Source organism: Helianthus annuus, chromosome 16 (genome assembly GCF_002127325.2).
Source record: "Helianthus annuus cultivar XRQ/B chromosome 16, HanXRQr2.0-SUNRISE, whole genome shotgun sequence".
Classification (NCBI taxonomy): domain Eukaryota; kingdom Viridiplantae; phylum Streptophyta; class Magnoliopsida; order Asterales; family Asteraceae; genus Helianthus; species Helianthus annuus.
The window spans coordinates 938199-956093 of record NC_035448.2 but is presented as its reverse complement, the minus strand read 5'-3'; the positions used below and the strand labels follow the sequence as shown (position 1 = coordinate 956093).

At 37.4% G+C, this 17895-nt stretch overlaps 2 protein-coding genes across 2 annotated transcripts; both read right to left on the bottom strand.

The window, feature by feature from the left end:
• Positions 1–963: 963 nt before the first annotated feature.
• LOC110917193 (auxin efflux carrier component 5) lies at positions 964–3063 on the bottom strand. Its single transcript, XM_022161789.2, has 5 exons — positions 2342–3063; positions 2143–2228; positions 1514–1671; positions 1323–1399; positions 964–1162 (listed from the first exon to the last, which is right to left on the bottom strand). The coding sequence occupies exons 1-5, from the start codon at positions 2995–2997 to the stop codon at positions 1090–1092; spliced, it is 1050 nt and encodes a 349-aa protein (XP_022017481.1). The 5' UTR covers positions 2998–3063; the 3' UTR covers positions 964–1089.
• A 6765-nt stretch (positions 3064–9828) lies between these two features.
• Positions 9829–10740, bottom strand: LOC110917318 (uncharacterized mitochondrial protein AtMg00810-like). The gene has a single exon (XM_022161896.1). The coding sequence runs from the start codon at positions 10738–10740 to the stop codon at positions 9829–9831; it is 912 nt and encodes a 303-aa protein (XP_022017588.1).
• Between the last annotated feature and the right edge of the window lie 7155 nt (positions 10741–17895).

Below are 17895 nucleotides of genomic sequence, written 5' to 3'. Positions count from 1 at the left end.
TTATTATTTTTTATATAAAATTATATTTGTGCAACCCGTGTAATACACGGGGTTTTAACCTAGTTATTAATATACCAAACTCAAAAGCTTTTTATTTATTAGTTAATTATTATAAAAGTATTATTATTTATCTCCAAAGTTAATTGTTTATCCATTATTATAATTATTATCCTTTATTATTAGATAAATAGGAAAATAAGGTAAGAATGCACCAGGAGGTGACACATGCCAAAAGGGATTTTTATTTATTAGTATAGAAAGATTATTTTCATAGTTTAAGAGATATTAATAATTTATTAGATATTACATTTAGATATTTATAATATTACTATTTGAATTTATTAATATTAAAATAAAGATAAGGATAAAGATAAAAAATAAGTGATATCTATATATTGGTTATTAATATTAAAAGAAATATATTAAATAAATATAAATAAAATTTATGAGGTTGAAAGATGGAATGTCATATGGCATTATTTGTAGTCTTTTATTAATATTTAGATTAGATTATTCATATTCACTACTAGCTAGACTGGGAACTCGTGTATAATATGGGTTAAAAAAGTAAATACTAAATAGTTAGTAATACAAATTTAGAAATTATAAAGTGATATTTTATATAAGACGTGACCGGTGAAATAAGAGAATGAGAAAAAATAATTATAGGCTTACAAAATTGTAACATATGACACATACAGTTACTTATTTATTAGGTATATAGTCCACTGGATGACACGATGATTGCTGAGGGAAAACAATAATTTTATTTATTGTAGATTTAGGACTTACACTTTAAGTTTTAACAAGAGACCTAGAAGTCTTCTATATTTCAGAAATTTGAATTTTCACCCAATTTAATGATGCCCATGAAATTACTTTATCTATTGTTCTTGGCAGTTTTCCTTTTTGACATGGTGGAAATTTGGAAGACTAGTGCACCAAATTTGCAAGAATTTCGAATAAACAATTGTCATAATTCAGATAGATACTTTGAATATGTTACAATACTAATTGAAAACAATTGTGTCATTACAAATCCGTGTAGCTTTTAACTTTGATCGATGGATAAAATTACAATACAAATAATCACGTTAATAAGTCTAGCACAACAAAATATGCAATCAGCACTGGAATGGACACAATAGTGCCAAAGATGACCCTGAAAGACAAAATCAGACAACATGAGATCAATTCAAGGTTTGTTAAAAAATATAAAAAAAAAATAGTTATAAAGAAAGTAAAAAACATCAAAGTCAATTATGATTTCTATTATTTAATTAGTTAAAACTTATTATATATAATCAAAATTAGGAACTTACGCAGTACTAAGGACATTTGTATGGAGTTCATATTCTTTGGCAAATATGAAAGAAGTAATCGCTTGGGGTAGCGCAGCCTGTGAGCAAAGAAAATAAAAATTATCCCAATATTATTAATGATAAATAGTTTATATAATTTATATCAATAATATAATCAAGTGACATAATTGTATGAAATGGTTAAAAATTACCTGAATGATGGCTATAGAAAGGATATCACCACGCAAACCTAAGATAAGAGACCCAACAGCCAATGTTGCTGGTGCAACCACAAACCTCATTAGCATTGAAAATGCGGTTAGTGTCCATCCGCAATCAATTATCTTCGGTTGTAATGCCATGAACAATCCTGCATCGATCAAAGATATATAGAAAAAAACTTAGAGGTCAAAGTTAATTCTAATTAGGGACGTCTTGCCTATAAAATAAATAAGCTCCCCAATGGGTTATTTTTCAAATTTTGACGAGAAGAGTTTTTATTTTATTTATTAACTACAACTCTAATATGTGTGATTGTGTATCTTTTACAAATTGTGTACAAAAAAATTGTGCCATTGTATGATTAGAATGTTCACGTGTTAGGATCCTATGACCTGAACGACCCACTAAGCTATTTTTTTTTCGAAAAGTGACCTTATTTTAGAATCCGCTATAAACCGCCCAAAAAGATTTAGCAGGTCGATCATGTAATCACCTAAAAACATACCAAATAAGAATATATACTCACCAAATAACATACTAAATAAGAATATATTTAACCTAATCCAAGTACGTAATATTAATGTAAAAAGGTTGCTTAAAAGGAAGTGAAAATCCTCACCAATACAAAACATGGCAACACCTGAACCAGCTCTTGACATGATCAATATTGATCCTTCTATTATACTTGGCATTTTTAAATCCCACCTGAAATGAGTATTTTTTTTTTCAAGTTAATGAATTAGAATATGTACATGACATACAATAATGTCAAATGAATTGAATATATACACACACATAAAATATGGAAAATGACTTGCCTGTTTGATACAAGTGCCCATGCAAGCCCAAGGATGCATGCATAAGCATTAGGATTCTTAGCAAGCTTTACACCAACAGTCTTGATTAAAATCAACAAGGAGGGTCTTCTTGTAACCACCACGTGATCCACCTCTAGCGTATTGCCTTCTAGATCTGTTGCTGATTCGTCTTGTGACAATTTGTTTACGCTCTCGAACGCATACATTGTTAGCAAGATTATATTCCAAATTGTAAATTGCCAAATAGAGGATTGAATAACAAGGTTCTGTCCAACAGGACCAAACATTGCTTTCATAAGTGGAACCCCTACAACAAGTGAATTATTCAAGCAAAGCAAAGAAAAGCTTGTGATGGACCAAGGTAAGTTTCCTTTTGTAGTAAACGTAGCCCATAAATATATAGCTATGAGGATGATGCCTTTGGAGATGACGTCAGCAGCTAGGAACCTAAAGTTCATTTTGTAGGGATTTATTTGGGTTGTGAAGTCAAATGTGAAGAGAGGGATGATGAAGTAGCAATTCAGCCGGTTTATCGCGTCACAATGGTCCGGCTTGAACATGTGCCACCACTTCACCGATCCGTACCCTAGAAGTAGGGCTACGTAGAGCGGAAACATTGCTGTTACCACCTTGTAAATGTCATCCAAACTGATCATTTTAGTTTCAGAGTGTGTGTATGCGTGTGTGTGTGTGTGTGTTGTGTTTTTTTTTTTTGGGTGTACTTGTTTGTACTGATGATGAAAAACAAATCAACAATCTTGTTTATATATAGGGCAAGTTTAGTAACATCTAGTTGTTGTTTTTGGACTTTATGCTAGCTACATTTATACACCTTTTATTTTAATATTCTGTTAAAAGTTGTAGTAAACGTAGATGTGACAAAGGATGCACTAATTATAAGCTGGATGGCAGGAAATAAGTCAGAATTTTTAATATCATCTTTATAGTAGTACTCCACTAAAATTCTTAACCAATTTGCTGGTTTTAAGAGCTAGTCCTCACATCAGTGGATGGGTTTGAAGATGAAGCTTCCTTCCACAAGAAAAGCTATCCGGTTTTTCTCTCTTTGGACGAAGTCCACAAATACACTGACATGATAAAACTAAAAGGAAAATGAATATGTTCTTTTAACAATGGACTCTAGAAACCAAAACAAATTCCAATACATCCATTAATTTGAGCTGGATTTCAATTCTTTTGACTTTTTATTAATTTCAAAATTTTATTAACGTGTTCATTTACTATCACTTCATATTGCATGTAGTGTTTATTTCAGGTTTTATATTATGTTAATAGTGTGCGACTGAACGTACTAGCTTTCCAAACTTAGTCTTAAACTACATGCATACGTATAGTTTCAAAGCTATTTATCACTATTATCCGGTTTTTGAAATCCACCCAATTGGTGAATTGTGAGACAATAAAGATATTTTAAATTATGGGTCCTAGTGATCCAACGCCACCCCAACCTCAAATGGTCGTTAAAATAGGGGCTATGATGCAAGTTCTGGCCTTCAAAAGTCCATTCGGCAAATCTTCAAATGACTATTTAAGGGGGTGGCTATTACTTAAGCACTAGCCTTCAAATGGACAATGGATGCAACCTTAAACGACCGTTTGAAAAGGTGTAATTGTTTCTAACTAATAACAATAGTATACTTAAAATAAGTAGCATATTTTAATTCTTTTCACACATAATATAATGTAAGTTGTTATTTGTTAGGTTAAACTCTTTTGACCAACTTAGATTTGATTTATGTATTAGATCCCAACATTATTTGATTTAGGGAATCATCTAGTTTATATAATGGTTAAGTGCTTTATAAGTTTCTTCCTAATATATATTTCATGTCAGATACAAACCAAAATTACGAGCCTAAAAAATTAAAAAGGGCCTCGAATTTTTAATTCGCTTTGGGTCTCCAAAATTTTAGGACCGGCCCTGGATGCGAGGACTTTCACCTAGGCCAAGTACTCCTTGAGTACTTTCTGCCTAGGCTGAGTACTTCCCAAGTAATCTCAATTCCCACTAGGGAGCACCTAGTGACTTTTATCACCATTATAGCAAACCCCTGTATCATATGACTAAGAATTTTCCATGAATCGTTTTCTAGAGAAATTATCATTCACTTTATACGAATCATTAAAATACCCTGAAACCCCAAACCAAAGCAGCATAAACAATTTTTTGTGATCCTATAATGGGTTGTGCTAAATGTACCTCCTCTACTATGATTTTTACTTTAGGTACCCCTCAATCAGTTATATCATCTCTCTCTTCATTCTCATAAGGGGGAGGGATGGAGTGCATTAAGCATGTATAGGGAGTATATTTAGCCCACCCAAATTAAATGGGATAACCCAAAAAAGTCAATGATGAGCTATGAGCCTATGAGCATATGCATATGTAGGGTGAGTTTCATCTACAAAGTGTGTTTCTCCTAAAAAGTGTAATAAAGGGATATGGGCCTTTAGATTAGAATGATTAACGAATGAGATTGAAAGAGTGATAGTGTTTTAGTTTGTGTTTTAATTAGATTGACTGATTTCTTAGATTAAGGATATAAAGATAAATTCAGTGTGTCTTAAATTTAGCACCTACATACAAGTTACACGTCAGTTCTCGTCGTCTTTTTTAAGCGTCAATAACTTTTGTATATATCATTTTTTAACAAAATAATTACACCATAATAACAAACGTTTTATCTTTAATATAAGTAACAATTTGTTATATATAACTTACGTTTCAACTGGGTGTTTTTAGTCCATGGTGTTTATGGTTCTATTTATACAATGGGTGTTTTATTTTGCAATTTTGTAATATGTGTTAGTATGGTGTTTTAGGTTGATTATTATGTGGTGTTTTATATTCATAAGTTGTAAGTTGTGTGATGGTGTGTTTGAATGACTTTAGTTGATGATGTGGTGTTTTATCATAAGTTGAATGAGGATGTGTTTGAATGGCTTTTAGATGATGATATGGTATTTTATCATGTAGTGTCTTATATTCGTAAGTTGTATGATGGTGTGTTTTATATTCATTAGTTGACGATCATCAAATGGCTTCACGGTATTGTAAAAAGTCAAAACGAAAAGCCAAAAAATATGAAAGATACCATTGATTGCATAATAATATAGTACACATTACAATTAACAACCAAAGATTATTACACATAAAAGCCTATGCTACTTTTTCAACGTCCTGCAGGTTTACATAACGTGCGCTAAGTACATCAGGGACAACTGCAACTCTTCCTGTTTCTTCCTAATGTTAGCCACCTATTCGGTCATATCATTTAGCTTATCAATCATACTGATTTGATGCCACAACCTCCTCCAACCCTTCCCTAGACGCTCGAAAACTTGATGATTATCCTCCGAAGTAGATATCCTGATACGTACAAAATTCAATTAAATAGGAGATTATGCCAATCAATAACCAAAAGTAAAGGACACTTATGATGAAAATGTAGTAAATAGGCTCTCGAAGCTCATTTTAAGCCGTATTAGCCACAACAACCTTTGTGACATCTCATTTACCATTACCTTTCAACTTGCAAATCCGAATTGAAATAAGAATCAACAAAACAACAAAGAAAATATCGTTATCGAGGCTCGGAAACCTTGGCTGCAACCGGTTACCTCTTGAAGGCCATTTCAGTTGCCTTTTCGAAGAACAACATCATCATCGCCTACACAACTTAAAACGCAAGTCAACAATAGAATATAACCATGCAAAAAGAAAGCAGAAAATATAACGAGTGAGGCATTTGGACAGATGTAAGGCCTTGCACAAATGAGGGTTTAACCTTATATACCCTACAAAAAAGCAAGTACAACACTCTAATGCATAAAAAGTCGATAAAACAAAGAGTATAACACAACAATGCTAACACCATTTACAAATTAAGTCATCGTTTATTAGAGTAAACCATAGGCTCACAATAATTAACATTTAAATCACAGCCTGATTCACAAACCAAAATCCAATACTACCATTCCAAAGTTTACAACTCAGAGTTCTGCCGTGGCTACAACACAAAAGTCTCCCCGCCTTATGACAAAACACCATCATAGTTGCAAAAGACATGTTGTATGCAAACTAAATGATCAGCAATCATGCATCTATCTCAAATGAACCCATGCCTATCTTCATAGACACTCGAAACATGAATCAGCCACCCACAAATACTAAATTCTATAAACTATACAGCTTAAAAAACACGCATCAAGGCGTGCCAAACGATATTCGGATGAGAGTATCCTCACCCTCATCGAAGCAATGAAACCCTAGAAAACATAAAGGAGAAGCATCTAAAAGATGCTTAACAATACCTGGAAAACATAATCATTCAAGGCCACCAAAAATGTGGTACCAAAACATGTTGATGGTTACAAACATCATAAAACAAATCTTAAAACAAAAACATCACAAAATACGTAAACCGCGCTACATGTATATCGATTCTTTGATGATAATAGACTCATCATCATCGAAACACACAAATCCACAAAACTCTACCTAAGATGTAAGAGGAACTAAATTAGACATCACACCGAAATCCGAGAGTAAGGCTCAAAAACATCTGGCAACCGAAGTAAATACGACATGCAGACCCAAAAATGAACAACAAAGTAAGTAAATTGTACAACATTAGATGCATGTTTGTGTTGAAAACCCAAAAGGTTTAATCGAAGAAATCTTACAAGCGTCGAAAATAATAAGTTGTCAGCAACGGATCGTTGGAGCTACGACGGCAAGGGTGGACGGAAAAACTGAGGTGAGGCGGGGTAGAACAAAAAGAAGGTGCAAAAATGAGGCCAAAGCCTTTTAAAACAAAAAAGTGTACAACAAAACAATATGCAAGTACAACAACCAAATGCATAATTCAACCATATAGCCAAGAGTACAACAACACAATGCTCAAACTTTATGTTAAGGTGGCGTTGTAATTGCTTATATCTGGCAACAATGAAATGTGGCATACCAAAGTCTTGTGTACAACACCTAAACCTCAAAGTACAACACCTAAATGCCTAAAACATCCTTAAACCAAGAGTACAACCCCACAAAGCTAAAACCCTATATATATATATATATATATATATATTGTGGAGGGTTTAAATGAGAAAAATTATTTGTATGAAGAAAAAATAAGAAGTTTCAACCAATAAGAACGTTTCATTTTCCTTCATTTAATATTTGTGTTTAATGTTATTGTAAGGGTATGTTGTTAAACTTGCATAGATCATATGTAGTTTTCCTATTTAATAGCTAACTACATTAAATATGTAACTTATTTCCAAAATATATGTTTTGTAAAAAAATAGTTTAGCGCGTAGGATAAATTACGAGGTGTGTATGAAATATTTCTACATGTGTAGAATAAAATTCGATAATGTATATGATTTATGTAGGATAAAATTATACGTGTGCAGAATAAAATTAAATTGACTAATTAATTAAATAGAGAATAATTAATGTAGAAAGCTATAAACTATTTAATGTTTTTCCATAATACTATTTTCTTCGTTTTCTTTTTAAATTGTTTTTCTTCTCACTTGATCACCCGGTATATACCATATATATATGTAACATGTCACATGTCACACTCCTATGACTTCTTATACTTTTTAGAACTTTTAAACTTTGTAGCTTAACTCTTAACCTATATATGTATATGTAGTTTTTGCACATTGAAAATCAATTTTTTTACACTTAAATACCACTTGAGCAATATACACATAATTTTAAATCTACACCATATTTATAACAAGGGACCATCACCAAGGTCATAGGCCAGCTATCAACATATGAACTATGAAAGATAACGATATGTTATAAGGGTAAATTGCATTTTTCCTGCCCGTCTACCTACCATTAATATGTAACCATCTCTGTTTTAATGAAAATCAAGCAAGCACATTTATGGTTAAAAAAAACTAATAAAATTACAATGGATGTCTTTTATTCTAATTTCTTTACTGGCAGTATCGTTTTTCCAAAAAAAAAATATATATTTAAGAAACAAAGGCTATGTGTTGTAAAGAGGGGTCAAAATATCTAAATAAATTGAATAGTAAAGAGGTTTCACAAAGTATTTTTGCTACATAATTTTGTAAGTTCCAGTGCAAACATGAAACGTGCACTGCAAATTCAATATTGGAGATTAACGAATCATATGTTAGTGCGTGGGGTTGGTGGCCCTCTTGCAGTAAAAAACCTACACCAATTTTACTACTTATAACAACTTTAGTCAAGGTTTTCTTCTTTTCCATTTTTATATGATCGGCTAGGTGACCAACATCATCCCATCGCCTACCCACTAGCCAAAACTCATTAAATTAGTGCAGAAAGAAGATATTCCATGATGGGATATGTAATTTAAGGAAGGAACATTGTGCGCATAGACAACGATCTAAAACTAAAGTACCTAAAGCAACATGTACACAAGAATATATTAAAATAAAAGGAAACCGTGGGTACGTATAAACGGCTTAAAAAAAAGCATAAAGAAAAGCTTATAACCTGAAAGGCGTCACTCGACGCATTCATGCCAAAAGGTTAATTTAGAAACAACCAAAGATCTGAGTTTGGGACCTACCAACATACACTGTTCCTCCCTCGAACGCTCTCTCAACTCAACAAAAAAAATAATAAAAAACCAAATGACCTAATACTAGAAAGCATAAGCACATGGGATCGTCTCAACGGGGAGAAATTAAACATTGGTGGTTTTTGAACACCTGACTTGAATTGTCATAGGATCAAAATCGATTAACTAAAAGAAGTTTAACTGAATTTAAACATACCATTCACGAAACATGAAAGTCAAGGTCACTATGAATTTTCAAGAAAGCCAATTTTGAAGATGGAAAAGAACAACTTGGGTTTTTTATTCAATATATCATTTCTTTTAGATTGTTGATTAAATTTCCTTCTTGCATATTAATCATTTAGACCGTGGGGTATGGTGGGGCATGGGTTGGGGGCATGGTGCGACACGTGAAGTATGGGGCACCCAAGACCAAAAGCCAATTTCAAAGGGGTATGGTGGGGAGTGACTGGGGTGACGTGGCTAGTGCTCTTGGACAATGAGGTTTCACCATGTCATGTGGATAGCCCCGCCCCACGCCCGGGCTAAATCCCACGCCAATGGGGCCACGCCCAAACCCAAGCCCACCCGAGATGGTGACTTGGGCGTTTCTCTCCAACTCACGCCCCAACCCCGCCCCATACCCCATAGTCTTAGATATAGTCAAGTTTGCATGATTAATCAACTCATGTAGTCATGCCTCTCTGCTATACTTCTTGACAAGACAAACTCATGTATATTATTTTGGTTCATTATAGGTGAAAGATATGGTCAAATCGTTGCCCTCATCTCATTCATTCAACATACATATATACACGGTACAAATCCCAATAATAAGGGAATGAGATAAATACAAATCAATTCCTAAAATACATTACTAGGTCTATTCTATTACACCCCCGCAGTCGAAGCTAGAGGTGGCCGAATGTTGAGACTAGACCTGAAATCATCAAATAAGACCTTCGGTAATCCCTTGGTGAAAATATCAGCAATTTGAAATCGCGTTGGAGTGTGCAATATACGAACTCTGCCACGTTGAACTTGCTCACGAACAAAATGAATATCGAGTTCAATATGCTTTGTACGTTGATGTTGAACCGGATTGCCAGAGAGATAAATGGCGCTAATGTTGTCACAGTAAACTAGAGAGGCAGTCCGAAGAGGGTGATGTAGCTCGAGAAGGAGATTCCGCAGCCAACAAATTTCAGCAGCTACATTAGCGACAGCTCTATATTCAGCTTCAGCACTGGAGCGAGAAACGGTGGACTGCCGTTTAGAGGACCAGGAAAGAAGATTAGGACCCATGTAGACGCAATAACCAGAAGTGGATCGCCGTGTGTCTGGACAGCCTGCCCAATCAGCATCAGTATACGCCCGAAGAGAAACGAGGGTGCATGGTGACAGTGTGAGGCCATATGAGGAAGTACCCTGAAGATAACGAATAACACGCTTGAGAGCGTTCCAATCATCGATAGTCGGGGCATGCATGTGAACACATATCTGCTGAATCGCATATGTGATATCAGGTCTTGTAAAAGTGAGGTATTGAAGAGCCCCAACCAAGCTACGATATAATGTTGGGTTATCAAATGGTGAACTGGACGTGGTGCTGAGCTTAGGTTTAGTGTCAACGGGGGTAGCAACTGAGTTACATGATTGCATACCTGCTCGAGCAATAATGTCTTTGGCATACGATTGCTGGGATAAGAACATGGCGTTGGCAGTTCGAGTAACATGAAGTCCCAAGAAATAACTGAGCGGGCCAAGGTCTTTCATAGCAAACTCGGAGGCGAGAGATGACATGAGTGTAACACCTCGAATTTTTGTGTCCAATGATGTGTTAACACGTGTCATTTGATTACACGTGGCATTGATATTAAATAAAGGACTAATTTTGACAAACCTTGAATGTATGTAAATTCGAGGGTTATAGATGTCAAGCAAGGGTAAATATACTGTATGGTAACCCTAAATGGTGCTTGTACCTTCAAACGAATGAATCATGGATCGTACGGAAGCGAAACGCGGAAGAAAGTGAGAGATTACAAGCTACAGGGGTTAACTGTGTCAACATGTTTAATTATACCTCTGAGTGACCCTTTAACGCTCCCGAGGCTTTGTAACAGTATTATACGCTCACTAGAATATACTGTATAAATTCCGCGAAGTTCCGTTTTAAAACGAGAAAGTTATGATCGAATTCGTATGAGAAGGGTTAAAAGCGTCAACAGTGAAAGTTAAGGCTTTCTGAATAATTAATAAACTAACCGGGGACTTAACAACGCGGGTAAATAACACGAGGTCCTTAGTTGTAATTAACCGAGGGCCAAACCGCAAAGTTACCCCTTCAAACCCGAAAGGTCAGGTTAATAATTACGAAAGATTTCGTTATTAATTACCAGGATTTCGTAATGATTATAAAAGATTTTAAAAACTTGAAAATCTAACCTCTCGCGACCCGCATTGAGTTTTGGGTTAAGTGAAAGCGGGCCGCGAGCGACCTCCTTTACGCGCCTGAAGTTTGAACCTCAGGCGGCCCGCATTAAAACATGCATGGATCCTCCATGCGGGCCGCGTTGGACGCCCAGATGCAGAATGTTTGGATTTTTATGCCTTTTGAGCTTGTGAACGATCAAACCATCAATTAATGAAGCATGGGCGCCCCCTACTCGACCCATAGCTCCATGGGACACCTGCCCATCATCCATGACCAGTTGTAGGGTGTTGTGTGATGATCTTGATTACCTTGTTTCACTATAAATAGACATGTTGTGCTCATAACTTCATCACAACTCAAAACACTCATCTGATCATTCTAAGGAGCTCTCAAGCATTCTTCTCTGCTCTCTAAGCAAGACACAACTTCTGTAAGTCGTTCACATCCATTGTGGTCTTGAATTTCCATAGATTTAGCTTATAAACCAAACCGTCGTAACTAACGGTTGTCATAGCGATAATTCACAAATGGTCCAGTGAATTGTCGGATCAAAAGTAGTTATGAGTTGGTATTTATGTGGGTAATAAACCCCTAAAAGGTTTCCCTCTGATCACCACTCTAACTATGTCAAATGTCGAGTCAAACGTGCACTTAAAAAGTCAACAGAAAGCTATTTTGCCGTTTTATACATAATCTGTAATGTATATGCTATGAAACCTGTTTTGGCACTCATAAAACATGATATTAAGTATATAAACTTGTTTACGCTCGTTTGAATCGACCATTTGCTATATTGACCCGGTTCGGAGCCGAATGTCGCAAAAGTTTGACTTTTGCTTTGACTTCAGTTCTGACCCGTCTTAGTGAGGTATAGATATGCCTTAGGACTCTCTTAGGACCAGGTTACATGGTGGTATAAGCCTCTGTGACCGGTTCATGATTTGTCCGAGTCTTTTGCGCATTTCCGTCAAACGCCTAAACGTTGACCGTAACGGCCTTTTAAAAAATAAAACGGGTATTTCGGACACGTGAATGGACCATAACCTTGCTTATTAAATTATAAGCATGTCCTTAAAATTTCACGTCAATCCGAGGTCTAGAATGAGAGTTATGCTAAATAGCGCATTTATAAGAAACTTTTGTAATAAACGACGCAATTAGCATAACGCCTATCTAGACCAATATTTCGTCACCAAAACTTTTACCCACTGTCATAAAATAATATTTTGGGAATTCTAAAGATTTTTAATAATTTTTACCTTGCTCATAACCTGCGGTTATGGCTACGGTTCGGTAAATACCGAACATGCCCTTTTCGGCCAAAACTTGAGTTCTACAAGGTCTTTTGACCCGATTCCAGTTGCTACTGATTTTAAATAATAAATAAAGTATTTTAGACTTTACAAACTGATCGGGAAACTCAGATTTCCTGTAAAACTCGAAAAGCCCTTTAAAAGTCTTTAAAATGACCGAAAGGCCCCTACGGGGCATAATATTAACTTAAACTCGTTACGGGCATCACGGAAGGTATCCTACTGATACCACAACCTCTTTAAGGCATATTGACTTAGGAAATAAGCGTAGGACTCTCATGGTTAACCGTTTCGCCTATTGCGCGCACGGTGCGGCTTATGGAACTAGTTTTCATAAATTAGCCGATACGGGTCAAATTATATTATTTGAACCCCAAAATACAGAGTGTGAACATTGAACCCATATAAAACAAGTCTCTGAACTTGTTTGGGGCAGAATCACATTCCATTCTCGGTTTTCGCCTTTTCGCGCGATTAAACCATATTTATATTCCGGAACCAACCGGTCTAGGCTACGGCCAATATAAAGACCCGCTAGGATTCTAAGAGGTTAATTAAAACCTTCGTTCCAGATTAGGAGCCCAGTAAAAGCTATCGGTGATTTAACCAAATTAAGGAATAATACTTGCAAAGGTAAATACTTTTAACTTATTTCCCCTATACGGGCTTGGGATACGGTATAATAATACCGCTTGATTGAGCATCATATCTTCCATCGCTGAGTTGGTTAATTTGTGTAATGTGATCGGCTCATTTAAACAGTTTTGTTTCTTAAAAGCCTTTGGGGGGTTAATGATCGTTGTCCCGGATATCCTTGGCATCATTTTACGAAATGGCCACGACCTCGACATCCCGGTGTAGGCGTACACCCGGTATATATTGTCGACATTTAATTAAAAGACGTAGCCGTTGGTTTCTATACTACGGTTTTACGCAATGTGGTGTGTCTATTAATCTTTAACCCGGCACGATCCGGGCTACTGAACGCATAAAAGAACATGTAATACGTTCACAAGATTTTAATAATTTTCCCAAGTTATAAAAGAGTTTGTGCCTTGTGCATTCAAATCAATTTTAATAAACATTTTTAAATGTGTCAGTTGAATGTATTTACCAGTGTAAACTGACGTATTTTTCCCAAAAGATTAAGTGCAGGTACTATACGAAATGGGCTGGTAATAGCTTCCTAGGCATCACGAATAGTCTCGCAAACTCGATGCCGTATCTGAATGAACAATATTTTATTATTATTTTGATCCGCTGTGGATACATTCGACTTCTGTAATATACTTGATATTACCACCAGAGGTTGAAGTATATATTTATCTTTAAAGCTTTCGCTGTGCATTTATATAATTGTGTGGTTTGACTATATTGTTGCCAACTACGTCACGGTAATCCCCCACCGGGCCCACCGGTGATACACGTGGAAATCGGGGTGTGACAGGTTGGTATCAGAGCCAACGTTGAGCGAATTAAACACTATCCTATTGTGTTTAATCTCAATGACACAATTGCACATACTTGAGTCTAGACAATAACTTAGGACAAATTCGGATTAATACTCCTTTTTGTCTTTATTTTCATTTCAATTTTTAATAAGTTTTGGAGCAGGAAAATGCCACCTGTTATATTTCGAGGAAGGGGAAGAAGAGGCAGAGGAGATATCGTGACGCATCACGATCACGAAGCTGGACCGTCAGGTACAAGACCTCCTTCAATGACAAGGAGCGAAGAACCACAACGACGAAGAAATCTTTACGAACCTGCGAGGCATTCCACCTCGCACAGCTCGACGCCATCATACCGGCACTCCTTTGGGCCAAACTCAGAGAATGATCCCAACAACCCACAACCTTCCTTCATACCTCTACAACGTTCGGTATCGCACCGAAATTACGACGACCCTACTCCATACTTCATAGGTCAGTTTAATCCAGCTGACTACATACAGGAACCTTCAGGTTTTGTTCCACTAGGGCCACAAGATCACTTCTCCGAGGATCATATGGACGAAGATACTGATCCAACAGAACCTGCTCGTGGTACGCCCACGCATCCGATAGAAGTCTCTGATGGGTCATCCTTCCATGGCACACCCTATCAGGGACCATATAGTTTCCAAGCGTTGTTCGACCGACATGAGTGGTACTACACACCACCCCAACAGACATCACAACAACCGGACATCCACGGGATCCCTCTGAGGATTCACGCTTTGTGGCAGTTACGCCACCACCTCCGCCACCGGCGCAATCAGTAATGCCTGATCCGCCAAGGCGTAGGAGGACAAATGCTCGTATGTCCACACGAGCAGGAGGGGATATCCACTTCAGCAACCCTCGACACTCTAGTAGTAGCCACTATCCGCCACTACAAGAAGAAGGACCTTCAAGTCCTATACAGGAGGCGAACTCCGCACCAGCTGCACCAAATTCGCCACCATTTGGGTATGACCAACCCATACCTGCTTACACGGGTCCAACGGCTTACAACCCGTTCGAACCGTCTCAGGCACATTACAACTACAATTATGAGCGTGACCCATATGTGGTGTCGGCTAGATATAATGCACGCTACCCTGACGGAGCACATGGAAACATGGGAGCTCCGGACTACTCAGCTCATGGGTATCCAATACCTCCCAGACCTCCAGTTCCGCAACAAGCGCCACAACCACGTTTCTCTCCTCCTGAACAGGAAGAGATACTCCATCGACTAGATCGTGTGGAGAGAGAGTTCGAGGAAGAGAAAAAGAGCCACCGACGATTTCTCAAAGGCTTGGCGAACCTACTAAAGGGCAAAAAGAAGAAACGTGACCACTAGCCCTTAATAGTTGTACTAATGAAATTCCTACTTTGAAATAAGTCCCTGCATGGACACTTATCGTATTTCAGTCCCTACGTGGACTTATCTTTTAGTCCTTGCATGGACACTTATTTTATGTTAGTCCCTGCGTGGACTTGTCACTTATTTTAAACCTCTACGGAGGTATGTACTATTTGAAAGACCCATTTAGGGCAATATGTGATTGTATTTGAGATTATGGAATGTATGTTATGAGTTTTGTTTTAATATGTATGAAATAAATCAAAACCATTCCTTTTGAATTGATCTGCCTAAATAAAGAATCTTACGAGTGAAACCTAGCCTGGTGTCTTTTAAGATCCGGCCAAGATGGTAGGACTTAATTAAAGGATTCAGATTCCCTGTTAACCGCTGCAAGCATGTTAACAATCATGGCAGATGTGATTCGTTAAAATCACGCGCGTCATTCTTATACAATAATCCTTTAAGGATTTCAAGACCCAACTAAATGATTTATAAATCATGGGTTAAATCATCAATAGAGATGATCACTTATTTAAAACATCCATTAGTGATGTAGTGCCTACGGGCCAACCTTATTTAAACATTCATTAGTGATGTAGTGCCTACGGGCCAATCATATTAAACATCCATTTGTGATGTAGTGCCTACGGGCCAACCTTATTTAAAACATCCATTAGTGATGTAGTGCCTACGGGCCAACCTTATTAAAACATCCATTAGTGGTGTAGTGCCTATGGGCCGTAATAATTGTCTTATAAAGACAAAAGACAGTGGTGGTCTATGACTCCCTGCCAGAAAGGGGTAAGAGAACTACGGTTCAAACCTCTATGCCTTTGAATCTCTGAAATCTCGGCTAATATTATAAAACATCCTCATGATTAGGCTTTATGCCGCCAATATTATTGATATAGCTAAAATAGGATATATTCAAATCCTAAGATTAAAGGAGTAATAAGTTAACCAAATATGGTCTCTGTTACCATGGTTGACAAATTGTCATAAAAGACAATTGTATAATAATCTCCTGAATAAAATTTTGTTATCTTCTGTAACAGATTCAAGTTACAATGGCGGATCCCAATGGAGAGAATAGCCATACAAATGAAGATGACTACGACAATGCGCCAGTGCATTTGACAGGCGCACAATTAAAGGCTCTGATTGACAACGCTGTTCAGGCAGCTCTGGATCGTCAATATACTGAGTCTCAAGGCAGAACCGTATCAAAACCACCCTCCAAACCAAAGTCACAATCCAAACCACTCTCCAAACCCAAGAAAGATGATGATAATCACTCGTCCACTGAGAATAGTATTCATCGTGAACGAGAATATACTGATGCGTCCGGTGCCAAGGGCTGCACCTACAAGTACTTCGTGTCTTGTAAGCCCCGGGAATTCACAGGGGAAAAGGGTGCTGTTGATTGTATCACCTGGCTGGATGAGATGGACACTATTGTGGACATCAGTGGGTGCGCGGGAGAAGGATGTGGTGAAGTTTGTATCACAATCATTTAAGGGCGAGGCCCTAGCATGGTGGAGAGCGTTGGTACAAGCATCAGGTAAGACTGCTCTGTACAAGATGACATGGGAGGAATTTATTGCTCTCATTAAGGAAAACTACTGCCCTCAGCATGAGGTTGAGAAGATCGAGGCTGACTTTGTGTCACTAGTGATGACGAACCTGGACTGCCAGGCTTATTTGACGAGCTTCAATACGATGTCTCGCCTGGTTCCGTACCTTGTGACACCAGAGTCTAGAAGAATCGCCCGTTTCATTGGGGGCTTGGAGCCTGCGATAAAGGCGAGTGTGAAGGCCTCTCGGCCGACGACCTTCAGGTCAGTTACTGACCTCTCCTTGTCTCTCACTTTAGATGCTGTCCGTCTGAGGACGCTAAGGAGCAAGGAGGCTGAGAAGAGGAAACGTGAGGATGATACCTCACGAAGGTCAGGAAAGAAGCACCGTGGAAACGGTGATGGCAAAAGAGGGTCGGAGACGAAGAAAGATGGGCAAGCTGGTGAAAGACCCAACTGCAAAATCTGCAAGAAACCCCACTCTGGGAAATGTAGGTTTGGGACGAATTCACAGTCTCAGCCAAAGACTTTTTCCTGTGGACTATGCAAGTCCAAGGATCATAAGACTGTAGATTGTAAGAAAATCAAGGACGCAACCTGCCACGGTTGCAATGAAAAGGGGCATATCAAGAGCAACTGCCCTAAGAATGCCAGGAAGGCGGAGGAGACCAAAAAGACAAATGCGAGAGTCTTCCGCATGGATGCAAAGGAGGCTGTGCTGAACGACAATGTGCTTACAGGTACTTTTCTCGTAAATAATATATTTGCAAGAGTACTATTCGATTCAGGCGCCGATAAATCC